We start from the raw sequence: 27,524 nt of genomic DNA on the forward strand, positions 1-27,524 counted from the left end.
ACACAGTAAAGTCCAAACATTTGTTCCCTCTCTCTCTGTGGTGGGCCAGCTTTGACCCTTCACATGTTTAAAACCCAGTCAGACACAGGAAAACTTGTTTGTTTCTCCCTTTTATTGCTGTTGGAAATACTGAAATAATCCCAACAATAAAGGTACAAAAGCTCGTCATCTTTAAGTATCACTGTGATTGGTCGGATCCTGTTCATGTGAACATGTTGGCTGTCAGATGACTGAACCCGGGGTCAGCTTATGGGTCTGATAATGACCTTTAAATATTCTGTTCTGTGGCTCATGTTTGAGTGAAGACAGAAGGAAACAATGCTGGAGCTAACTTGTTGTTCCAGCCTCTGATTGGTCTGTTTCAGGGTTTTAAACATGTGACTTCCTGTTGAATTCATTCAGCACACACTTGCACTCACTCACGTAGCCGGGCTCTTAATGAGGTACATTATGACTCAAATCCACTCAGTGACATTTCACACCCCTAATGCAGGGGTGGGGGAACTCCAGGCCTCGCGGGCCGGTGCCCTGCAGGTTTTAGATGTGTCCTTGATCCAACACAGCTGATTTAAATGGCTGAATTACCTCCTCAACATGTCTTGAAGTTCTCCAGAGGCCTGGTAATGAACTAATCATTTGATTCAGGTGTGTTGACCCAGGGTGAGATCTAAAACCTGGAGGGCGTTGACCCCTGAGGCCTGGAGTTACCCACCCATGTCTTAATAGGTAACGTGGTCTCCAGTTGTTAAAATAATTTACAAACCATATTATCTGTTGTCCCTGATAAACTGATTGTTAGCATTTAATAAATTCAAAGAGCTGCAGGAACTCTGTGTGTGGAATAAAGGTTGTCAGGTTCCTGAGATGAGATGTGGAAACTCCAGTGAGAACGTTTCAGTTTTACAGATAATCAGACTTGCCTCTTTTTGTAGTGAATCTCAGCTCTAATCTGCCTGAAGCAGGAACTTCCTCTGCTTCATGCGTTTCCTCCTCAGTCACCACCACCACCCAAAGTAAAAGTCTGCTTCAGCTCTGAGGTCTCAGGTTTCACCTCACATCGTGCAGGTTGCCCAGTGTTCGAGACATCAGCCTCATTTTTGATAAAAACACTTTGTGGTGCTCAAAGAAATCATGAACCTCTAATTCCAAAAAAACTTACGTGCTTTCTTTCATGCAGGGACTATTTTCTTTCTGCTGTCTACATCCGCTCAGCATGAGCCCTTCGTCACAGGTACAGTCCAGGTAAAACTTTCAGAGCTGCAGTTCCTCCGACGGCCACATGAGGCTCCATAAGCCTCCACAGAACATTTCCACCTTTATATGAACTTTTATTTAATAACTCACCTGTTTGAAGCTTCAAGTTTGGAGGGTGACTCCAGGAAGTGTGTGCTTCGACTTCAGTGACGTGCAAATATTTTATTAACCTGTGTCTGAGTGTTGTGCTCAGCTTGTGGACGCTCCGTTCATCCAGACTCCAACCTCTCCATCCAAATATGGTTATTTAAATGGTAAATGGCCTGTATTTATATAGCGCTTTTCTAGCCCCTAAGGACCCCAAAGCGCTTTACATATCCAGTCATTCACCCATTCACACACACATTCACACACTGGTGATGGCAAGCTACATTGTAGCCACAGCCACCCTGGGGCGCACTGACAGAGGCGAGGCTGCCGGACACTGGCGCCACCGGGCCCTCTGACCACCACCAGTAGGCAACGGGTGAAGTGTCTTGCCCGAGGACACAACGACCGAGACTGTCCGAGCCGGGGCTCGAGACTGTCCGAGCCGGGGCTCGAACCTGCAACCTTCCGATTACAAGGCGAACTCCCAACTCTTGAGCCACGATCGCCCATATTTAATACCTTTACTCGAGTAATACCGCTTTGAACCACAGGGTGGAGCAGCGACTCTGTACTGAATCCAATCTATGGGGTTGGTAGTCACCTGTGCAAAATGCATATGAGTCATGCGACTTATTCCAGTGCAGACGGGTCATTTTTATGTGCGAGTGCATCATTTCTGTTTTAAATAGAAATCAACACTCCTAAGAAATCACACAGGAGTCCTTCCAGACGACTTCTGCCACCACTTTCAGGTCAAACAGGTTTTTAATCAAACACCTGTTTGGCAGCACAGTGTTCAAACTGAAGCCTGCAGCAGCCAACATGAGACGCACAACATGAGCGTAGCCGTGTCTCTGCAGACCCGTGTGTCACTCAGCCTGCAGATCCTCGGAGTGATGAAAAGTCCCAAAGTGTCACAATTAAAACCAGTTTTATCCAACAGCTTTAAAAATATTTATTTAAAGAATTTAAATAATTACATCATGCCAGAGTATTTTATTATGAATTTATTATTTAAAACAGACATTAAGGTTTTTAAATCAAAATATTAAATATATCTGACTGCACTGAAACTCAAACTGAAAGATGTGCTGACTTGAACAAACTGTTTGAAACAGAAATGATGCACTGAGATGAAACATGGACAGCTCAAAGCTCGATCAGACGACTCCAAACCCGAGTGGAGAATCGCTGCCTCCCTGTGGTCAAAGTGCTCGTTACATTTTTCAGTTGTTATAAAGCAGCAGTGAGTAAACTCAAACATTACTGAACCATGTCTCTCAAAGTAAAGAAAATATTCCAGCAGCTGGTGGGCTGCAGCTCCGACCTGCTTGAATGTGGCAGCAGCGGAGCTAAACTGAGCGACACGTTAACCATAAAACAGCGAGGCGCCCTCTGAGGTCAGCGAGCTTCTGCTCAAACATTGGGAGTTGAAGAGGACATCAGAGACATCGAACACACATTTAAATAAAATAAAACCAGGTGATCATCAGGTGACCCTCACCTGTCCGTCCACCATTAACCCGAGCCTATAGCTGTGCAGTGACTGAGGACCTGACCTCTGACCCACAGAGCAGAACCATTTGAGTGTGATTTCAGGGTGTACCGGCCCTTTAAACATGAGGCGGCAGCGTGAACAGAGTGTCGGGGGAGGCGGGCATTAGAGAAATCTTTCCTTGTTTTTATTCATCACACATTTAGAAAATGAACCACACTATACAAATGTCCACCGTTCGGTACAGAGACTCCTGCTCGAACCCACCGACCTCACTCTGACGCGACCTCAGCGGCTCCTCCTCCTCCAATGCAGTGGCGGACTTTAAGTTACAGGACCGGTGTAGATTCGGTGGGCGTGCGGCGGCAGCGGCCCGGGCAACACCGCTCTTTATGCTTACGCGAATCTTTTTCGTGGTCGCTGTGGCGCAGGTAGGCAGTAGCATGCAGAAACCTTTGGATGCGGCTCTCCTCTGATTGGCTGTAGGCTATTTCATCACGCTTATGTAAAGGGGATGGGGGTGGTGATTAGGGGGGCGGGACTTGTTTATTCCTCTCAGTCTGTGGTTGTTTTTTTTACAGTATGACAACAAGGAAGTGAGCATTCGAGTTGCACGGATGAGGCGGGGATGGGCGAGCGTGTAGAAGGGGTTTCCCGGTTTCGAGAGGAGGGGTGTTTTCGTTCCTTCATCTCTGAGGCGAGAGGAGCGAGCTGCCCCTCCCCCTCCTCGGGTTTGGTGGCGGTCATCATCAGGGTAGTCACGCTCAGAGGGATCCACACTTTATTACTCAGACATAAAATAAAAAATAAAAAAAACAAACAAAAAAGATAACAAATTAAAATTAAACTAAGGAGAGCCGGCGGCGACAGGCGGGCAGGTGGGAGGGGGAGGGCGGGTGGCGCTCAGGCCAGGTAGCTGTACGTGTCCTTCTCGCCGTCCACTCGCTCCAGGTACTCCTTCTCGATCAGGATGTCGATGCATTTCTGTCCACAGGGGGGGAGACAAAACACTCGTCACACTCAGAGCCCCACACACGCACGCGCGCACACACACACACACACACACACACGTGTGTACCTTGATGACGGGGACTCGGGGTTTGAACCGGGATGACAGCTGGTTCAGGACTTCAGCCAGGAGCTGCTGGTGCTTCAGGACCTTCCTCATCTTCATGATCCTCACTATGGCAGCCTGAAGGGGACACAGGAGCACCGTGTAAGAGCAGGAAGGCAAATCTGACAGCTGGCTCCATCACACCACCACCCTTCCTCAAGTGTGCATGGAGCCTCAGAGAGTCAAACTCTGATTCATGCCCAGTGACCGCGCCTTTTACATATGTTTACAACATGTGAAATATTTTTAGGTTTTGGCAGCAGATCCCTAAAGACGCCCTTTAACCCATTTTTTTTAATTTACAGAGTGACTACAGGAGGCAGAGAAGCGGTACACGCCTCCAGTTTTCCCGCCTTCACAGGGTCGACCGTCTTGTGGCGTTTGTGTTTGAATCTGATTTAGATCAGAAAATATTTTAACATTCACTGTTCTACAGTTTCAGATAAGCTCAATATTTAAAACATCAGCCACTGTAGCTGGATTATACACACCGTTACTTTAATGCAGATAAGAATCAAAATCTTTAGCAAAATTATTTGTTTGGATTAGAGGCCGGCTTTGTTTCTGTGCTTCTGTCACACATTCAAACAAACGTTTCCTGGTTTGCTCTTGTTGAACTCTGAGATTCTGGTTCGGTAGATTCTTGTTGTGTGTTTCTGTCTGTGTGTTCATGCGCTTATATTTCTGGTTTGACTTTTAGGGCAGCAGAAGCTGCATTGTACCACTTTATGTCCCTTCATACCCTCATACAGCTCCGCTGGAGACGGAGGAAAAGCTCAGTGTTTTTTTTTGCTCTCTGGTCTTTTCAGCACGTTTTAAACGTGATGCCGAGGGTGGAATGGAGTGGAGTGGGAGCTGCACCTGGATGAGGAGCTTTCGATCCTCCTCGATGTTCTTGTGAGTCGTCTCCTGCTCCTGTTTCTGCTCCGTCTTCATTGGCACGTTGATGTTCACCCTCAGCTTCTTACTGCGCAGCAAACAAGAGCAACAAGCTTCAGCATCCTCCTTAAACTCCTACATCACAGGTTTATTGATTTAAGGAGGATTTAAGGTGGACCGTGTCTCACTTCTTATATCCAAGGAAGAGTTTGATGACGGTGTCGGACTTGAACTCCACCTCGTCCACGTTGGCATTCTCGTCCTCCAAAACCTGACGGACACAAAGTTTGGATTCAGGATCAGGTCTGCCATTACTAAAGCGTTTCTATGGAAACTAAAGACCAGCCACACGTGAGGGTTTCACCTCCTCTGACAGGAAGTGTGACTCACCAGCAGCTTCGATTTTAACAGAATCTGAAGAACTTGAACCAAAATGTCCTGAAAACAGAGCAGAGAGCGGGTCAGAGACGCCTGCTCCTCGGTCGCAGAGCAGAGCGAATGAAGGCGCTGATGTTTGTGCGCTTACAGTTTTGATCTGTGTGCTGTCAGTGAGCTGCTGCACCGTGTAGCTGTCCTCTGTGTTGTACTGCAGCAGGATGGCCATCTGGAAGGTGGAGGCCTGCAGCGTGTACCTGTCAGCAAGCACAGCAACAGTAAGAAGCGGCGTGGGCTCGGCTCCTCGCGGCCGCCACACATACCTCACGACGGTGCGCTCAGAGCTCTGCAGGTCTGCAACCAGCCTGAGAGTCACCACAAAACAAGACTTCAGCACCGGCCTCAGATTCTGCTCCTCTGTCACAAATATCTTAAAACACCAAATACTCACTAGAGTCCCACGTGTGTATTAATCCGCCTCTGAAAATAGTCCCTAAAGTGGTGTTTCATTTACTCCGGAAATATAAACTTGGTAAGATAGAAAAATACATTTACTGCAAACAAAGTCACTGCGCAAGAATCTCAAATATATTTTTATGTAACTTTCATGGCTGATTTATGAAACTTCACAGTTTTGATTCAGATTTTATCCTCGGGGGAAATAAATAAGTTCACCTAATAACCAGAGCTGGCTGGGAGGCTGTGGCGTCACAGCGCCCCCTACCTGTGCGCCCACAGACTGCATGCGTACCTGTTCTTGAAGCAGTTTGTGACCAGCTCTCCTTTGGACAGGTGATACAGCCAGGTGAGCTTCCTGCCGCTGTGCCTGCTGGCGTAGAACGCCGTGAAGCGCTGATAGCTCCGCTCCAGCTGTGCAGGAGGAGAGGGAGAGGGTCAGAGCCACGGTACTCAAGCTGAGGTCTGTGGCCCTTTAAGGGATCTTGTTATTAACACCATTCGACACCGACGCGCGCTCATAAATCAGGGCACAAAGCTGTGACCCACTTTGAAACTTGTTTTATTTATTTTTCCCAACTTTCTAACTTCTGCAGTCGTCTGTCTGCACATCTCTGCTGTAATCTCACCTCAGCATCGTCTTTGATGACTGATCACTCAAACATCCACACTGAGCTTTAAATGTTTAATGAGAACATCAAACTGTGTCCTTCTGTTTTTAGAGGAGAGATTTAGTTAAAGAAACACTAAACTAGAGCTTCAAAAATAAAAGTTTCAGATGCTGCCGGATCACAAAACCTACGACGTGTTAAAGTTACCAGACACTGAAACATTTATGAGGGGAAAACCTTTTTTTAAGTTGAGATATCGCTTCGCTTTTCAAGGTTTGGTTGGAAAAGACATTCATGTCTTTGAACTCCTGGGATCAATAACTCATAAGAAACATTATGAAAACACCTCCAACTTCTCCTTCATGTCACATCATTAAAGTAGTCAACAAACTAGCAGCTCGTTTTCATTACCAGCAGCACTGCTTGATCATGTTTTTATGACTTATTGATCCTCTGAGATGAAATGTGGGAATCCTTTTCCAATCTTACCTTGAAAAGGTGGAAGCACACATGCCTGGAGGGAGGAGAGGTTTCTTTATAAAAATCACGACTTTGATCTTCACAAGTCAGAGTTTTATCTCTGAAATCAGCAAGAACCCGAGTGAAACGGAATAAAATTCATTTTTCTAATTTCAAAGCGAGCTGGATTACCTCTGAGGGCAGAGCGAAGGTGCAGGACTGCTGGAAAGGCCAAGAGCCGGAGCTCAGAACCTGGATGCTGAAGTCCACTGTGACACAAACACAAGGACACTGCTGGAGACCAGAAACTACGTCCATCTTTATACACATGTGAGACTTTATTTTGAATTTCTATTTGATTTTAGACAGCTGTGTGTGTGTGTGTGTGTGTACAGGGAGTGCAGAATTATTAGGCAAATGAGTATTTTGTCCACATCATCCTCTTCATGCATGTTGTCTTACTCCAAGCTGTATAGGCTCGAAAGCCTACTACCAATTAAGCATATTAGGTGATGTGCATCTCTGTAATGAGAAGGGGTGTGGTCTAATGACATCAACACCCTATATCAGGTGTGCATAATTATTAGGCAACTTCGTTTCCTTTGGCAAAATGGGTCAAAAGAAGGACTTGACAGGCTCAGAAAAGTCAAAAATAGTGAGATATCTTGCAGAGGGATGCGGCAGTCTTAAAATTGCAAAGCTTCTGAAGCGTGATCATCGAACAATCAAGCGTTTCATTCAAAATAGTCAACAGGGTCGCAAGAAGCGTGTGGAAAAACCAAGGCGCAAAATAACTGCCCATGAACTGAGAAAAGTCAAGCGTGCAGCTGCCAAGATGCCACTTGGCACCAGTTTGGCCATATTTCAGAGCTGCAACATCACTGGAGTGCCCAAAAGCACAAGGTGTGCAATACTCAGAGACATGGCCAAGGTAAGAAAGGCTGAAAGACGACCACCACTGAACAAGACACACAAGCTGAAACGTCAAGACTGGGCCAAGAAATATCTCAAGACTGATTTTTCTAAGGTTTTATGGACTGATGAAATGAGAGTGAGTCTTGATGGGCCAGATGGATGGGCCCGTGGCTGGATTGGTAAAGGGCAGAGAGCTCCAGTCCGACTCAGACGCCAGCAAGGTGGAGGTGGAGTACTGGTTTGGGCTGGTATCATCAAAGATGAGCTTGTGGGGCCTTTTCGGGTTGAGGATGGAGTCAAGCTCAACTCCCAGTCCTACTGCCAGTTTCTGGAAGACACCTTCTTCAAGCAGTGGTACAGGAAGAAGTCTGCATCCTTCAAGAAAACATGATTTTCATGCAGGACAATGCTCCATCACACGCGTCCAAGTACTCCACAGCGTGGCTGGCAAGAAAGGGTTTAAAAGAAGAAAAACTAATGACATGGCCTCCTTGTTCACCTGATCTGAACCCCATTGAGAACCTGTGGTCCATCATCAAATGTGAGATTTACAAGGAGGGAAAACAGTACACCTCTCTGAACAGTGTCTGGGAGGCTGTGGTTGCTGCTGCACGCAATGTTGATGGTGAACAGATCAAAACACTGACAGAATCCATGGATGGCAGGCTTTTGAGTGTCCTTGCAAAGAAAGGTGGCTATATTGGTCGCTGATTTGTTTTGTTTTGTTTTGAATGTCAGAAATGTATATTTGTGAATGTGGAGATGTTATATTGGTTTCACTGGTAAAAATAAATAATTGAAATGGGTATATATTTGTTTTTGTTGTTGCCTAATAATTATGCACAGTAATAGTCACCTGCACACACAGATATCCCCTAAAATAGCTAAAACTAAAAACAAACTAAAACTACTTCCAAAAACATTCAGCTTTGATATTAATGAGTTTTTTGGGTTCACTGAGAACATGGTTGTTGTTCAATAATAAAATTATTCCTCAAAAATACAACTTGCCTAATAATTCTGCACTCCCTGTACGTGTGTGTGCACGCGTGTGTGTGTGTGTGCGCGTGTGTGCGTGTGTACGTGTGCGCGCGCGTGCGTGCGTGTGTGTGTGTGTGTGTGCGCGTGCTTACAGTCCAGCGGCTCAGAGTTGGTCAGGTGCTTCTTGAACTGCTCGTTCAGGTCCTTGCTGACTCCGATGTCCTGGAACATTCGCTGCAGTTTGGACGTGTACTCGAAGCCGCACGCTTGCTGCAAGAGGAGAAGAAGTCGTCAAAACAACCCAGCAGTCGACACACACACGCTGCCTGGAGTGTGTAACGAGTGCACACAGGTGTGATTCGGACCTTGAGTTTGGAGATCATGCTGGCCTCGGCGTCGTCGCTGGCGCTGTTCTGGTGGACCAGACGTTTGGCCAGCATCTTGGCGTAAAACTTCTGGAAAACGTCTTTGTCCTCGATGTACTTGAACACAACCATCTAAGAGAGGAAACACCGTGGATTGTTTGGTTTCACTGCAAAACTAAGAGACGTAACCTTACAGAGAACTGCAGGTCAGAGCATCTCACCACTTGGTTCAGAGTGTCCTCCAGTTCAGCCTCCTCTGGGTTTTTGGAGCTGAAAAGGAAACAAAAATAAACAAAATGTTTTTTTGTTTTTTTAAATCTCATGTGGAGGTTAAATTACAGAAGAGCCAGGCAGATGCTATCATCTTGTTCAGCCTCTGAAGTAAAGCTAAATCATCCCTCTGTGTGGATGAAGGATGTAAACACCGTCTCTGCTCCATCACTCTCACACTCCAAGCATCTTTCTGCTGCTCTTAAGCAGCTTCGTCCACCTCACTCGCTTTGAAAAGTGTCTTTTTGTTTTTGTCCTGAGTTTAACCCTTTCAGACCTGCCATAGAACCAAGTCCACCAGAGCTTATATTATATTTTTACATGCTGTAGTGCCAATTTTGGGAGCATTTCAAGTTGATATACATCAATACAACCATTATAGCCCACATTTTAATAATATGTATGCATTAAGTGCATAGTAATTACATAAATTGCAAAAAAGTGCAACAAACTACAAAAAAAATTGTGTTTTTTTTTAACATATATTTCTAGTTAGAGAAATTTAAGAGGCTCATCCCTCAAAACTGTAAATACAAAGAAGTTGCCCAAACTAGTTTCTCACCACAGGAAATTTATTTTGAGTGTCTTCATAGTTTTATTTTTAAAATACACCAATTTTTATATACTACAGGAAAAACGAAAATAAATATTATAATGCAAATTTGCAAAAAAGCAGCATATGCATCAAAATAAACTATTTCCAGCAGTGCAATATGAGTCCTAAGCATCCCAGAAACGACACAGAAAGTCATAAAGTCAAAGATAACTTTTAAAAACACCAGTATAGGCTCATGAGGCCCTGATGGTAAAAAAAAAACTACATTTCCGCGAAAATGACGTCACTTCCGGTTTCTGGCAGGTAATGGCGGACATGCGAAAGTTCGCGCTGACGTCTATTCCAGCGTAGGAAGTGTTTTGCGAACAACTGATCGGATCGGCAAAACGTGTTTCTGGAATATTATGTTTTTGTTGCTGCAAGTGCTTTTTATGCAGTTTTTGCAAAGCTATATGTGGAAGGAAACTGTGACCTAGGACAAGCTGATGGCATAAGATGTAAGTACAACTCCTCCGGTTTCATATGCAAAAAAAATTATTGCTCTAGCTTACGTGGTTGCAGAGCTACCCGGATTTAAAAATAGTTACGCAAAACAGAGGTGCCCACTCCGACCGGTTTTAAAGGGTTAACAGAGCAGTCAGGATCCAGACGCCACTCAGAGTTACTGAACCCACAGAGAGAGCGCAGTCCTGCCGGGGAGATTCCCACAGTGGAACAGCATCCACTGATCAGGAAACAACAGCTGCCCAAACAAACCCCTCATGGTGCACTTCTGTTTGTCACAGAGCTTTTCATCATTTGTTTGTCCATCGTTTTACTTCTAGGACTGAAAGTGTCGACTCAGTTAGAAACAGATCACAGATTCAGAGGAAGAAGAAAGTAAGAGCTGACGAGAGCACGCTTGGCTTTATTTAAAAGAACAGCAGAAGCCTCAGAAGGAGGAGTCCAGAGAAACGACAGCAACATGCTGAGCTCACATGTATTGTGCACATCACCCACCTCTTCTTCAGTAAAGAGTCGCAGTATCTGGCCAGCAGCTCAGGAGACTTGCTGGACGACTGAGCCATCCTGGTGACGGCGTTGTTGTTGATGAACCGACCGCACGCCTGCAAAAGACAAAACCATGAGTCGAAACTTTCACCTGCCTGTAGGAATCCAGTGGAGGATTATTATTATTATCATTATTATTACTATTATCATCTCATGGTTACTGACCTTGTCGAGTGCGGCCACGAAGCCGGCGTCGTTGTTGAAGGCAGACATGACCAAAGCGTTGTACTTCTTATGGACGTCCAGGGTGGTCTGCACGTACACTTTGGGGTCCTGGAACACACACACACACACACACACACACACACACACACACACACACACACACACACACACACACACACACACACACACACACACACACACACACACACACACACACACACACACACACACACACACACACACACACACACACACACACACACACACACACACACAGGTCAGAGCTCATTTATATTCACTCATTTGCTCCACTTTTCAGTCGTCTGTGAACCATTTTCAACAAAAACAATAACAGTGTGATTCTTCTGTTAGTACATCTGATATGGAGCTCAGTTATACGTGTCCACATTCTCTCCATCAATCTGTTTTAAAAACAAACTCATTTCGCCTCCGTGTCTGTTTGACTAACAGGCCACACGTTTATCATCTCACTGTTAACTGACAAACAAACAAAGCTTCAGAGCCTTCTCTCCTTCAGGCGACTCGTTAAAGTAAACTAGTGAGAAACACTGAGGTGAAAAAAAGAAAAGAAAGTCCTGCGTACGTTGAGCGCTGCCTCGCCGCACTTCTCGATGGCAGCCAGGCCCTGGTTGTGGATGTGGGTCTCTAGAAGTTTCTTCAGCTCACCCAGACCGTCTGTGATCCGCGACACCAGGTTGTACATCCTGCCCAGGTCTGAAACACAGAGAGGAAGAGCTGCATGTGTGAAACACCAGACCATCGTTACTGGAGATAAAAGCTTTGAGTTATCCAGGAAAGGTTGGATTGGTGGGAGTGTGTGTGGAATGCAGCGCACACACACACACACACCCCCACCCACACACACACACACACACACACACACCCACCCACCCACACACACCCCCACCCACCCACCCACACACCCACCCACACACACACCAGAGTCCAAACTGTTAAAGTTCCTTTTAAGCGTGCATTGGGGTTCAGAGCTGTAAAAATATTTCACTGTCAGCGGACGTCACGGTGCCGCCTCTTCCATCCAGCAGGTAAACTGATGACCCCAAAAAGCCCAAACTACATGGAAACAAACGACACGGCTACCTTCGTTCTTGTCAGCGTCCAGGAGGTTCTGAAACTCGGTGTGGAAGATCTCCAGATGCTTCTCGATGAGGACTTGCTCACACTTCCGGGCCAGTTCATCCTGGGTGGATTCATGGAGGTAAACCTGCACACGCCGCTGCTCCTCCAGGAGGCGGGCCTCCGCCTGAGGAAACGCACACGGAAAAGAGAAATCAGGAAAGCAGACAGACTCTGGTCACGGCTCAGCGTTAAAAGCTCCACATGTCTCTGCTCATTCACCCACAGCTGTTTGCAGCTGGACAGCACAGCGCCTACCTTCTTCATGTACTCTGTGACGGGGTTCTGCTGCAGGAACTCTGTGCTCTCACGTGTGTAGAAACGTTCTGTGTCAGTGAGGAACTGACACTCAAAGTATTCTTTGTACACGGACAGCGTGGGGCCTTTGGCGAAGGCGTCCTCTTCGTTCAGGCCCAGCTCGACTGCAGCAGGACAGAGGTGGGATTAATGAAAGCCGGTCAACATGAAAACATCCACATCCCTGTTAATACATCCAAAACAGAAGTGTCTACAAATGTAATTTAGTCTGAAACGATCCTTTCATTTAAAATAATCATTGAATATCTGCTGAACTCTGACCAGATTCTGACTCAGAGGTCGGATCACGTGTCAGTCACAGTGACCAGCTTCATTCAATCCTGTGTTGCTGTGTTTAGCATCGCTCAGCTGTTAGGAGGTATTTTCACATTTCTTCATGTTAAATCTTAAACATAATGTAAGTGTGACCTTTGCAGAATAGATGTTAGGTTACGAACTCTAAAATCCTTCAAATCATTCAACAGCTGCACAAAAATCAGTCAGAAAAATCTCCAGCTGGGTTTAATTAGTCAGATTTTCAGCTCCTGTGAGCACGTGTGCACACTCCAGCACCTTCACAGGTGGTGCATGGGTAGTAGATTTCATTTATTTATATGGAAGTGAGACAGGTTAAAACACTGCAGACAGTCTGCTGCTCTGATCACCAACAGGTTTTCGCTGCCTCTCCTGTTAAACCCAACACATGACGTGAGTCTCACAGCCTCTGTTCAGAGTTCCCACCAAACAAAGTAGAATTTCACATTAGCCTGAAAATCATCCACAGCTCTCTGTTTCTGATCATTGCTGATACTCATAACCTGCTTGTGTCTGGTTACTCCTCTGTTGTACTCGAGGACCTACCATAAGACTGGACAACACCACTGATGAGCCGGGTGTTGATGGTCTCACCGTTCCTCTCTCTCTCTATCAGCTTCAGAACGGCGTTTGTTACCTTACAGGGAGAGAGGTTCGGTTCAGTAAACATGCAGAATTCAGCATTTTAATCACTGCGCTGTTTCTTTAAGAAGGAAAACCATGCACACCTGTTTGTTGAGGGGTCGGAATAAACACTCCCTCCAGGTCACGAGTGCCAGCTGAGAGAAGGCAGAGTGAAAGAGAACCACAAGTTTAATAAAACAGTTTGCTTGCTATGAATCTGTTTGTACTGTGACCTGGTCAAGTAAAGCTTTTCTGTAACTGCTGCTTGGGGACAGGTGACATATTTAAATTGGCTTCTTAAGGCCTTCTTCCTGGACCTAAAGTACCTGCTGGAACTACATTCAGCCCAAGTTTTTAACTCTGTGCATTCAAACAGAAAATCTGTGGACATTAAGGAACTGTCAGACTTACCGAGTATATCTCGTAGATGCCCTTGCGTCCCTCGTCACACTCTCGTCTGACCCAGTGACGGTTGAGGTAGGCGCAGATCCCGTTGAGGACCTTACTGGAGAAACGGTAGTCCTCCCACTGCTGGGTGTAAAACTTCAACACGCACTCGTCCATCAGATCCTCGCCATCCTGCGGACAATAACACGGAAAGCAAAGGGAGGAGGAGTTGAAAGGTGTCCGTGGTGCGCTAGGTGAGGCTGTGACTGGTAACCGTGGACTCACCTTGAGTAGGCTGGTCAGGTAGTTCTTCAGGAACTCCTTGAGCCGCTTGTAGAGCTCCAGGCCTACAAACTGAGCCCCGCCTGGAGTGGTGGACTTTTTGGAGGGCTTTGCTGGAGGCACGGAGCCCCGGCCCTGGCTGGACTGGTGGACGCTGGTACAATAGTTATATACATGTCTGATCGAAGGGTTAAGGCGCACACGTCACATCAGGGTAACCGCTGCATTCCTCACATCTGGCTGCTTGTAACATCATGAGCAAGTATGTGAGGAATGTCCTCCGCTGTCGTTCTCCCTTTTATGCATGAAATCACAGCACATTTCCACAGAGCCCAGTTTAAACCTGGGCCGTCTGCAGGGACACGACCGCAGCTTTGAGCTTTCACGGCCGAGTGGATTTTATTTCATACTTCAGGGAAATGTGCAACCTTTAGCAGGAAAGGTGCACGAGGGGATAATCAGCTCTTCAGACTTTATGCTCACATCACGTCCCCTGCAGATGCATTTTATGGAGTTAAATAGGTTAAAAAGACCTTTCCTTTTACATAGATAAACATTATAAAGCCGTTTGAAACCAATTTTTAAAATATACTCAAAGGTTAGAGAAAAGAATCTGTGGAGGTAAGATTACAGTGTGGACATTAAGCTCAGGGTCAGTCAGTAATCAAAACCCTGCAGCAGCATATTAAAGACTAACCTTGTGTTGTCAGTCTCAGATAATCTGTTCCCTGAAGGTCTGTTTGGCTCCACCCACCAGGGACCCTTAACATGAACTTCTACTGAGAACAAAGTGAACTTCATCCTACATGTTCCCTGTGCTGATGTGTTTGTATGAGCTTCACCAAACCTCCAAACATGGCTGTCATAGGTTTCAGTCTGTCACTCAGAATGCGGCGCATCATAACGTACGCTAACATCAACATCTGACCATTGGGACTCTTAACTCTCAGTGTTTGTTTGCCTTTAGAAACCAAAACCTGTGTGAGAATGTCAGAAGAGCTAAAGCAGAGACAGTTAAAGCAGCGATGCCATGAGATTAACACTGAAGACGTTGATAGTTCAGCTATTTATGGCAGGAGATTAAGAAATCTCCATGTTCTTCCTTTTAGGCCAAGTGGCTCTGAAAATGAAATCGCTGCAGGCTTATGAATATACGCCACCTATCTCAGCTGTGGAGGCACTCGTACAGTGTCTGCCTTATTTATGGTTAGTTTCTTGGCTGCTATGACAGAAATTTTTAAACGTTTGGAAAAAATAAACCAAATCTTTATCTCATCTGGAGTTCAATCATCTTATTTTCTATTTAGTCTTACAGTTTGTTGTAAGTGTGGATAACCGAGCGTCTAATAAAGAGTTAATGGAGTCAAATGTCTTCATCAGAAAGTGAAATTCTTTCAAACACAATTTCTTAAACCACAAAAACACGTCTCTGAATCAAAGGTTTGCTTCCTGTTTGCTCCGTGTGTGAAACTCATTAATGGAACAAACGACTAGAAAAAAGGTTTGGGCTTCAGAGAAAAGGAAGTAACACGCTCGTGAGATTAACCATCTGAAACAAACACACACGGAAATATTTGCTGTTAGGTTGTTAACTTTTAGCACTAAAGGGATATTGCAGTTCTTTTTAAGGCAGCCACAGGGATTAATCATTAGAGGCAATAAAACAGAAGTTATGGCTGCTTGAATGTAGCAAAAATCCTAATCAGGATAACTTTGGTTAATAATGTAATTCAATTTTTCAACTGCATTTAGTTTTTATAGTGCCAAATCACAACAATAGCTGCCTCAAGGCGCTTTATAGTGTAAGGTAAAGATCCCACAATAATACAGGAGACAGAAACCTGATTATTTAACACAATTATTCTTAAACATCACAGTTACTGGACCTGTGGCTTTTTACAGGGGATTTCCTGTAAGTAAAACAAATAAATACGTATTTTAAAGACAGATGAGTGGATGGTGGGGATTGGAGGGGAGTCAGAGACCGACTAGGAGGCGTTTCTGACCAAAAACTGCTGTCGAGCCTCCACCGCAGGACGCCTGCAGCGAACACAGCCCAGCGCGGCAGCAAACGCAGCACTCGAGCGACTACAAGCTGACAGCCCACTGCCGTGTCCTGCCAAAAGAGGACCTAAGATCCTGAGCAAGCCAGAGCCAATCCGGAGCAGCTGAAGCCAACCATGAATAATCCTTCCACACCTACGGAAATCTCCAGAGCTTTACTGCCTCTAGATAGATCCCGTTACGCCAGTGTCAGACTGCTACTCCGATGCTTACTGATTGTGCCTGCTCCTAAATGCCCCTCCTGCCTTTTGCTCAGTAACACACTGGTTTATCACACTTAATAAAGCTGGTTTGTATGATCGCACACACACTCAGCAGCACTCGCAGTCACACAGGATACGTGTAGAGTTCCATGTAGCGTGACTTGGCCATACTTTGCCGCGTGTACACCTGCTGGATGCCAGCCCGCAGGTCGTCCCATATCTGGTCCAGGCCTATCTGTTTCAGTCCGTGTGGGTTCTGGGTCCTATTTGACGACATCGTGGTGGAGCCCAGCGTCCTCTCCGCTCCCTACCAATGCCCTCCCTTTCCTGCTCCAGTGAGCGTGTGCTCCTCCCCCTGCGCCTCCTCTCCTTCGCTTGATTTCGGTCCCGACTGCCTCACTCTGCTCTCAGAGTTTGAAGTCCATCTGGGGATGATGGCGGCGGCCTCAGGAAGCTGGTCGTCGGTTGTGTGAGACGGGAAGGGGTCCCACTCTGCACGCCTGGGTGGCGCTGTCTGCCACTCCTCCTAAAAACTTCGGCACTCTTCACCAGATGACCTGCAAAGAAAACAAAGAGACACAAAAAGCCACCTGATTAACAATCTTTGACTTAAAAATAAAAGCTTCACCCAAACTTCTGTTTTTAAGGATTCACTTCAAACATACGGCACTGAAAAATCACTGCAGCAGGCCCTGCAGGTGATTAGCCAGGTAGGTTACCTGGATTTACCTTGTTGACACCTGGATGTGAGCCGGCAGACACAATGCTGACCGGACCCTGGCGTCAGTCAGCTAATGAGATTAGCCCACTTCAGCGCTTGGCTAGTTTCCCTTACCACAGCCTCACTGTACAAGAACTCCACCTCCAGTCAATAAGGGGTTTTTTGGTTGCTAGGAGAAACGCACATAAACACAATAACCTGCATTTATAATCTGTGTTTACTTTGGAAGCATGGGAACGCACTCTTGGAGATTCAAAATTAATCAGAAAACACTGAATTGTTGTCTTGAAAGGCTAAAAACAATTAAACAGGTCTGTTTGGGAGTTTTCAAACTATTGGTGTACTACTGAATAACTCCTCAGGTTATATTTTCAAAGTTTGGGAAGCCAACAGGCAATTTATAATTGGAAAAAAAAAAAAAAAAAAAAAAAAACACACTGGCAAATACATCAGATAAAAATTCAGACTGGCACATTTATGAGGGGGAAAAAACCTTGTAAAGTCTTGTCTTTATTATACGAGTAGAAAAAAGGTGTTGTTGGGGTTTGATCATGCTTCGTGCGAGGTAGTGAATTTCTTTCCAGCTCAACTTTGGAACGTGAAGCCATGTGGTTCCTAGATTCAGGAAAGAGTTTAAAATCCCATCCTGTGGGAAAGACTGAGTCACGACTATCGCACGACGAGGAGGGTAAACATCGGCAGCACCGAGAGGCCGGACCATTAGGGACAACAGAGAGACCTCCAGCTGTAATTTCATCCCTGCTGACAGGACATGAGCAGGAGCAGCGTCAACATCTCTGAAGCCACAGAGACGCAGAGAGACCGAGACACTCGGGACAAAGCAGCCAGAGGTCTGAACTCCAATCCGGTCACACACCACACCTTTGGCTGGTTTTAGCACAACAATTAAGCCTAAAAAAGTTTACACGATTTTTTTCACTCGACTTACTGGCTCTTTGTTTTGATTTACAATAACAACCTGAAGAATCTGTATGGTTAGGAAATATGCACAGGTAGCAGTATGTATGCTCAAAAAGCTTATTAGCTTATGTTCTGTGTTGGCTGCCATCGTCCTGTCAGGAAACAGAGTCTCTCACCAACTGCAGCCCTTGCAGCTAAGATTGAGTCATCACTTGTAAGGACGTGGTCTAACAGAGACGGTGTAGTGAGGACTGAAAACCGAACTTAACTTATAAAGAAGATATCTTGGGACAGAAGGCAGAGTAGATAAGGCTGTTCTTAGTTACAGGCCTTCAGCTGAGAGCACAAAGACTAAACCAGCACATTTCTCTCCAATGTTGAAGTCCCAATTTAAAGAATACAATCTGTCCTCAAACATCAAGTTCATGAACTTTGAAGTCACATGAGGCTAATAAACCTATTATTGGTATTATTTTATTATAAACAGCTCTATTAGCTGATATAATTACACCAACTAAAGTAAACAAACGTGTTTTATGAACTTTCATGAACATTAGTTGACCATCCAGGAATAAAAGGTTAGGAATAAATGACAGATTGCTGTCCTTAAAATCACAAATAACCTCGATGGATTTTTGAAGCTCTGCAGGGAAACCACAAAAGTGAAATAAAGAAAAGCTGCTCGGCACGAACCTTGTGAGTTATTAACATTTAATGTTATGTTTAAAAGAGAATGGGTAATCATAAAAAGACACGGCTCTCTGCTAGCCCGTGTTCATAATTCTGACTATTTGAGAACAGACATGAAGGAGAAAACAGACTGAAGCTGCTGCTGTGTGACTGGAGGAGGAAGAGGAGGGTGGACGGGCACAAACTGCTGCTTCGTGTAGGCAAGCGCTGCTATATTTAGCAGGAGCAGGCATGACCACTCACGGCTATCAGGGCCTGATATTCAGGACGTGACACACACAAAATCATCTGTTTACTTCCTTCCAACGACCAGTCTGGGCGATTGCAGGTAGTTTCAACTACAGCTCTGCTTCTGAAGCCGTAGAAAGTGAAACACTGGAAATGGGTCTTTAATTGAGACCTTATGTGAGCGTCTAACAGGCAACTAACTCAGGTATAATACGCAGTGTTCAGGAAGAAATAACCGACTGGTGTTGGCTTCTTTCTGACTAGAATCACAGTAAAACTCGCTTTCGTGCCACCTGGGCTACAGCACCTTCTTCACTGCTGCGGGCTTAACAAATGAATTCCAAAGCCCTACTTCGCCTCGTTCTCAAGTTATTGTATTCACAAGATTTTCAGAAAACTTGTCCTCAGACCTTTTGACCTTGAGGTCGCGTTCACTGAAATTCATGCTCCTAAATCACCTCGTTCACAAACCTGTCCTCGCCACCCGCCCATCCAGTGGAGAGACAGATTTCTGTAATTCTCACTTGAGACACTGTAGTGTGATGAAGACGAGCGCTGACGCCACTGAGGAAGATCCTAAACACAGCAATCAGCTCCAGCTCAGCTTGTTTCAGACAGGGGACATCCTCAAGGAGTTATTTTGATCTGTGAATCATAAAAAGCTGCTCTAGTATAACACTAAAAATAGAAATGAGTGATGTCCACTTCACAGCAGCCTCGCGTGTTTGTTTTCCTCCCTGAACTTATTAACAGTTTCATACTGAGTCAAGCTTTGTAGCCTTTCTGCTCCTCTTCAGCAGATCCTCACTTAAACTCGCAAAAGGCAGCCCCTACCTGAGCTGTTGCCGTGGCAACTGGGGCAGACAATACCTGTGAATACTCATTGGACCAAAGCAGGTAAGAGTGTAAGAGCGCTCAGTCTCTGCCGCTTCCTGTTCTTGCAGCGGCGAGAAAGGTGCCCTTCACGGCAGCGCTGTGATCAGCTTTCAGATTCCCACAGCAGCAGGTATCCAGTGCCTGACCTATAATCAGCCCCACAGCCGTGTGATGGTGAGTAACAGGAAACGGAAGCTTGCAGAGAGCTTGTTGTGAAATGGGAATCCCAGCCCACGGTTATCAACAACGCCTCTGTGTGCAGCAGGAAGGCAGCGGAGCTCAGAGGTCATGACTCGTGTCCGCGGACAGCTGACCCAAATAAGTCTGAACCACAGACATCAACAAGACCCGCAGGAGTCTTATTGATGTCAGTTTATGAAGAAGCTTCATCATGAGGAGCAACAAAACACCACTCTTCTTCTTTGGACTTTAAGATAAGTAAGTGCAAGGAGAAAGCCAAAGCACCACCTGTGGCTTCCCAAACGGTTTAAGTACACTGTGCTACTGGCCGCGCTAACAACCACACTGACAAAGGTGCTGTATTAACTACATTCTTCTCACTTAAGCGCTCTAATCATATGCTTTATGTACAATAAGAAGTTAATTATTGTACATAAATTAACTTTCTCCCTGAGAAGAAACACGCATCATTAGGAGACTGCAGCGAGCGCCCGTGCACCAGAATGGTCGTCAGATGGCATCATGACAACCATTACTAACACAAACTACGCATTTCTAAAATGGCCCTGCTGAACAGCATTCTGGGTAATGCCAACAGTGTGCTGGGGACTGGGCGGAGCTCATTCAGGAACAGTAAAGACAGAACGATGAAGAAAAGAGCAGAGACTTCAAAGAGAGCCATGTCTGCCACTTTTAAACAGTCAGACTTGTTTCACTTCATTTCATCTTCTGTCCTGATTTTCATTGTGGGCGGGGCTTCAGCACCTCCAGGTAACCAGGTAAGTCAAGAACAACATGTCACTCAAAGTTTTAAACCAGGAGACAGAAAAATCTGTTCAACAAAGTTATTCATTCCAAAATGGAGCTTAATGAGCCAGATGTGCAGACGTGTGAAAACAGCTGTCTGGGTTATTCCCAGTTTGTTTTCATCTCCACCGTTTCTATAACTTACTTTTAGAGTTTGACACTTTGGCTTTGAAATCCTATTTCAATCCTGTTCATTAAAACCAGCCTTTCCAAAATAAGTGTATTGTAGTGTAGGTCATTTTAACTGACACACCCCCAAAAAGCTTCTCCCAAAGTCAAGATTACAGTTACTTCTTATCAGGGACGACTGCAAACAGATAAATGCTTTAAATCAGCAGCACAATTAGAGCCAATGAATAAACCAAATACTAAAGCAGAAAGTCACTCGCTCCACAGCACTTATGGCTTCAGTTCTATTTACACGTCAGTGTGAACAGCGTCTCACAGACTTTGTACCGGAGAGTTGGCAGGTTTATGACACACCTCTGTCAGGTCAAGCCCAGAAAAATTTGCTGTATGTTCTTACCCTGCGGTCGGCTGCTGCAGAATAACTTCAAAGCCTCTGTGAGCTTTCATATCAACCTCTCTACCTGATAATTACCTGTAACCACAGTGTGGCCCACAGGTAAACCTACTCCCGAGGTTCACAGCTCACCTGCATTTTTCTGGTTTCTGAGCTCGAGTCGAGCGTGAGAGAGGCTTGCTGAACGGGAAGGAAGCAGGAAGAAAGAGAGCGAGGAACAAGCAGTGCTCAGTAAATCAGATTAGCCCAGTATCAGTGTGTCTGGGACAGACTCCACAACCTATTACCCTACATTTACCAGGAAACACACCAACACCTGCCAGCGTGCTTCACACACCACCTAGAGCTCACATGTGAGCTTTACCAACAGAAGCAAACATTAAAAATCAGCCGAATCTGAACCACTGTGACATAAATCGGCTTCTGATGAGCACACAAACAAAACAACTTTACAATCAGCAGCGTCACATCCAAGGATCTCAAACATCAAGCAGACGAACCCTCAGAGTCCCAGATGATACAACAGGATCATCTTAACTCGTGTGACCAAGAGTACACATTACTATGTACAGCTGTACTTTTAAATCATAAAATGTTTCCTAAAATGAATTCATCACAGATGTTTACAGTAAATGATCCACTGCTGTGGTGAGAAGAAGAAAATTCAACTTTTTTTTTATAATTACAGCAGATTTATTTGTGTCGATATATTTTTTTTTTTAAGTGAGGACCACCCAAAGAAAATTCCTTGGTTTAATTTACATAAGCATGTAAGCATAAGCAAGTTTAATAAAGCGCTTGTTAAACGAGGTAAAACTTCAGCTCCCAGAGGCCACCTGGGTTAGAAAAACCCTGTACAGGTCTATATATAGTTTGGTGGCACTGACTGAACTGTGTCGCAGACCTGGACAGAAACCATCACTGATTCCTGTCAATGATGCAGTGTGAGGTTTATTATAGACAAAAAGAATTTCCATCTCTTCTGGTTATTATCATCATCAAGGACATTTTACAGACATTATGAATCAGACTAATTTAGGAAGTAATCAGCACATCAGCCAATAATGGAAACATTTGTTCCTTTGCGCTCTATGCACTGATGCACACCCTGGATCAGCTTCTACGCTGACACCAACCTAATCAGATTGATTATGGCCTTTATTAAATCTATGCTCAGTTCACTTATGTCAGCTCCTCTCAGTTTGAGCTCATGAAACTTTATATTAATATCCTTTGAAATGTGTGGAAAAACACTGATATCAGGCTGGTACACTCATATCTGTACGTATATTCAATTCAAGTAAAACTATAAGGTGTAAATTTCTAACACTGATATTAATGTGAACATCACATACAGTATATGTTCAGTAAATTTAACCAAGCAACAGAAATAAGTACACGTTTTCCCTTTCCCACCTTTAAATCTCTAAATCTCTTTATTAGCTGTTTCCAAGTATTCCTAATGACACCGTCCTGTTTACAAAGCGCATCATGTCCCACAGAGATCACAAGTCATCTTTACACTGCTTTAACAGGCAGATTTCAGGCGTCCATGCTGAGCAGAGAAAGGATGAGACATCTGAACTCAGCATGAGGCAGCGAGCTGTTGTGAAAGAGCCCACCATGAGGAGCAGAGGGCAACCAGAAAATAATAATAATAAAAAAAAAATAAAAATCACTTTACATGCATATTTCCCATCACGTTATACACGGAAAAGCAACATAACTCTGCAAGCCTCAGAATGAGGGATATCTGAGTGCCACAAACAGCTCCACAACATCAATAAACGTGTCAGGAGGAGAGCGCGCAGGCTGTATTTTGGTGTTATTTCAAGCTATAAAGAGGCTGACCGAGCTCAAAATATGACCGAGCATTTTCTTTGTTGTGTTTTGCCCTGTGGCAAATCCACCAAATAACCACGTAAGTGAGGAAGGATGGGTCTGCAGTTATTTTATCGTGGTTACTACACAAACCCAAGACCTACAATAGACCTTCTATACTACCCCTCAGTTCTTCCTCTGTGTTCACTCTCAGCACAGCCTGTAACAGCAGGTCTGCAGGTCAAGGTCAGCATCAATATTCAGCACTTGTTAAGTTATTCATCAGTGTCCAGCATTACATTTTCCATATTTCCAGAACATGTTAAGAGTTTTACTGGACCATTTTTCCATTACTACATATACTCCTAGCTGGCTCCATCTACAAAACAACTTATTAGTAGATTTTTATGACTAATATAAATAACAATAATAACTAATTAGCTACTAAAGCTTTAAGATAAATGTAGTTTAGCACCTTGTGCACCTTTTACACTCGCCCTTGTATGCTGCTAGAAATAGAGAGCCGAGGCTTCACGTTGCTTAAAATAGAGCCCAGTTTATTATTTTTTAAGGAATCTGTGTCGAGCTCCACGGAGCTGATGAAAAGGACAGGAAGTCAGATGCAGAATCAGCAGAGAGAGAATGAACTCAATTTTCAAAATAAAAGACCCCAAGCAGACCAAGTTCTTCTGAAACACTTGGAATATGATTACAAAGCTGGAACAAAACAGCATCAGTCATGGCACCAAAGACACACCTGGTGTGTTTTTGGGGTAAAACTCCAGCAAGGTTTACAAGAATCTGCCAAATTTACAGATGGAAGCCAAACAAGACGTCTGTCTGTTTACAGGCAGATTTCATTTCATCTTCCTTTCTAATCCCACAGCTTTGTCACTGTAAAACAAACAGCAGTGGATGGGAACAGCTGAGGAAGAAAAACACTTTTCTTCATGTTCAAGCTTGCTGATCAGGTAACACCTGCTGTAAAGGTTTAGATTGTGATCAGTTTCAAGTCAAACCTTGTTCTTTAATGTACGTCTGCGTTAACTTAACCCTTCTGAAATCCCGGTTTACAGTTCATGCAGATCTACATTCAGTCACAAATGTGAAACAAACTCTTCGCCTTTTCGCTGTATTTTTCACGACTCTAATAAACGTTTCCTCATTTCAGTACCTCAAACACTTCATTTAATGGTAAAACCGGTTGATACCAGCATGAAAAGCAAATCAAGCAAAGGTTTGATTCACAGGTGAACTCAACTGCAAGGAGCCGGCCAATCAGTGTGCTCGACGTACTTTTTAAACTCAGGCCATCAAGTTCTGTTGAACCTGCACGTGCTGAACAAAAGTGTAGAAACAAGACGACGTGAACCATCAGACACCCATTTCAGCTTTAAGCTTTTACATTTGAGCAAAAGGGTCAGTAAAAACAGCAGGACAGTAACAGGTTCAACAAAAGTGTAAATATAACTGCTCTTTGGCATCTTTGTGTGTTTAGACTCTGAAGACGGTAAAACAGATGATGGTGAATACCTTTAATGTCTTTGGCCCACTATAATAAAAGCCTTTTGTCACCTGTTGGCCTTATAATCAGTTTTCTTTTTTAATAACAAATAGGTGACGCCTCACTTATGAGGACAAAAGTGTACATGAAAATCCAATAATTAACACTATTCTTCAAAATAAAAGCCCTGATATAGAAAACTAGCAGGCGTTAAACCCAGGGGAGAAACTTCTCTCTTTAAAACTCCTCTGAACTGCAGCATTTTAAAACACTGTGGGAGAATCAGCCTTAAAATCAATATAAGGACAAACTCAAAGAAGGAGAAAGCACAGGTAATAAGGTGACTCTGATTACACAATTTTGAGCTGATTATTTCACAATTACATACTGCCGAAGATGCAGATTTATGCAACAAAGTTTAAAACTTGGACTTTACCATAATTTGAGTCTATTTCGACACCTAAAAACACATATTTAAACACTTCATGCCATTGTGGGGGGGGAAAGTGCCCTACAGCGCTTCATTTAAACAAATATTTATACAGCAATGCCCTCACTTCTTTATGTTTTTCTCCCTGAGGAGCAAAACTTTCTGCTGGAATATTTCTCCAGCTTTCTGAAGGTCTGTCAAAGTTTTTCTTTGGACTTTAGCTGCTTTTTCACTCTGTTTTAGGCCAGTTTCAGAGGGAAAAAAAGTATCACTTTTTCTGATTTGTTTAGCTGAATATATTTATTAAAAAATGCAGAAGACATTTCTTTCACTATTAGCCAAAGTCTTGGCATTTCTTGACATGTTGTACAGTGAGCCCTCAAAGAAAGAAAAAAATGTATCAATCCAAATATAAAATTCCTGTTTGTCAATATGTACTGAGGTGAGGAGAGCAGCACACCAGTGAGTGTCTACAGCCACCGGGGGCCCTATCATGCTTCATCCAGTGGTGTATCAATGGTCAGAATTATAAACAGATGTTTAGATTATGAGTCACCATACAATACCATGGTTACTCATGAGAGCAATGAGCCCACACACACTGTTCGTGTAGCAAAGACATATATGAATAGAAAAAACAGACAATTGACGACTATCAGTTATGGATTCACCTCCACAGAGCCCCACAGCACTGAAGCACTGTGGGATCATGTTGACGTACCAGAACAAAAGACAAACATCCAAAGAAAAGCTTTGAATGTCTGAAGCCTGGAGGACTTTTTAAAGAGTGCTCAGATAACATGGCTCAAACTCCTTAGACTTGTAAAAACTCGGATTTTGCTTTATTTATATTTTAATTTTGAATAAATCGCTGCACATATTTCCCATTACTCCAGAAAAACACAAAGGAGTGAGGTGTAACTCAACTCAAGACTTTTGCTCTATATTGTCCTGTATACTGACAAATACTAGGACTCCATAAAAGGGAAGAAATAATAAGTGAACTAAACTAAAGAGTTAGAATCCGGTGCAATAGTCATTGACTCTTAATATCTCGTTTTAATGATCAGGGTCTAAAATAAGTGCACTATTTAAATTAAGGAGAACTGCAAGGACGTATATCCAGGAATCTCGATTAGTATGAAAACAGACGTTTTCCAACAGCTGCTTCCCTCTGGCAGCTCAGTGTCAGCAGTACCTCTGACTTCGAGCTTCTCCTAATATCTTAGGAAATGAGCGACCGTATCGCTGCTCCGCTTCACCAGTTGTTCCAGGAGTGTGTCCTGTTCGAATGACCAGACCGCACCGCACCACACGGTTCACAGGGCTGTGCTCGAAAAAAGCCTACCCCCGACGGATACTTGGACATATTTGGAATATAATGATCCCCAGTATCTGTTAATTTGGAAAATATTCGCTGTGATTATTCCCCGGAATGGAGTCAGGCGCTGCTACGCAATACTGCTAGCTCCCATTAGCCTCTGAGGCTCGATTAGCCTGGTAGCTCCGTCTGCTGCCCGAACGCTGGATGGACCAGCTTCAAATCAAAGCACAGCCTCTATGTGACCCACATTTATCAATCGCTTACACACATGTGTGGTACTGGGACTGTATTCAACATAAAGGCTGTCTTCTTACAGTCAAAGGCAGAGGCCAGGACAGACTAACAGCCTGGTGTAAAATGGCAGCCTAGCTCCTCGAGCTTCTCAATAATGAGTCAGGAAAACAGTTCGCTAACCGCCTAGCATTAGCGTGCTGGCTCTCCGCTTAGCAAGCTGAGAGAAAAAAAAATCTTCCCCGGCCCAGCTCTAAAATGTCACCTTACCATTTTAAAGCAGTCCCAGTCACTTTGTAATCGCCGGATGAGTTGTTTTTCAGGCCAAAAATCGGTGTCCCGCTGCCGTCTCTGAGTGTGTTTGCTGTCGGTGGCTAACTACGACTGCTGCGCTGCTTCGTTCGCACAAAGATCAGCTCACAGCGCCGCGGCCACTGACTGCAGTTGCCTTCAGGCTCCCTCGGAAATACGCACAGCACCGCCGACACACGCATGCACTCTTTATTATTAAAGAATAGGAGGGCTACAAAATACGGACGTTTGTTTCTGCCACTGAAAAAAAACATAACAGACAGAGGTGAGTCAAAATTTAAACCAACTGCCTCAAAGTTGAACTTTTAAAATAATGACTTACATTTTTGACTTAACTCTGCCTGGCATTTTTTTCTGTAACTGAAAAAATACTTCATAAATAACATTGTGAAAATAATATTGGAAGTTTTTTCTTTCTTTCAAGTTTTCCATTCGGAGAAACAAGTCCAGAATATTCCAAAATGAACTGAAAATACTATTCCAGATGAAATACTGATAATACAGTCTAAATAAAATCCAAATATTGACAGTAAAGTTGAAATGCTTATGATTTACCCCCTGATTATTTGGATAGATGTGTATCAGTGGTTT

General features: G+C 44.2%; 1 protein-coding gene across 1 annotated transcript; it reads right to left on the reverse strand.

The window, feature by feature from the left end:
* Positions 1 to 2,336: 2,336 nt before the first annotated feature.
* On the reverse strand, positions 2,337 to 27,071 carry LOC116329343 (cullin-1). The gene is made up of 22 exons (XM_031751347.2): positions 26,892 to 27,071; positions 16,503 to 16,922; positions 14,102 to 14,276; positions 13,841 to 14,008; positions 13,534 to 13,584; positions 13,352 to 13,442; positions 12,452 to 12,615; positions 12,158 to 12,320; positions 11,640 to 11,770; positions 11,036 to 11,143; positions 10,820 to 10,926; positions 9,216 to 9,264; positions 8,995 to 9,126; positions 8,782 to 8,899; positions 6,926 to 7,002; positions 5,959 to 6,077; positions 5,359 to 5,464; positions 5,223 to 5,270; positions 5,021 to 5,103; positions 4,815 to 4,920; positions 3,918 to 4,031; positions 2,337 to 3,823 (listed from the first exon to the last, which is right to left on the reverse strand). Exons 2-22 carry the CDS (start codon positions 16,640 to 16,642, stop codon positions 3,743 to 3,745), a joined length of 2,331 nt encoding a protein of 776 aa, XP_031607207.2. The 5' UTR covers positions 16,643 to 16,922; positions 26,892 to 27,071; the 3' UTR covers positions 2,337 to 3,742.
* Between the last annotated feature and the right edge of the window lie 453 nt (positions 27,072 to 27,524).

This window comes from Oreochromis aureus, linkage group 9 (assembly GCF_013358895.1).
Source record: "Oreochromis aureus strain Israel breed Guangdong linkage group 9, ZZ_aureus, whole genome shotgun sequence".
Classification (NCBI taxonomy): Eukaryota; Metazoa; Chordata; class Actinopteri; order Cichliformes; family Cichlidae; genus Oreochromis; species Oreochromis aureus.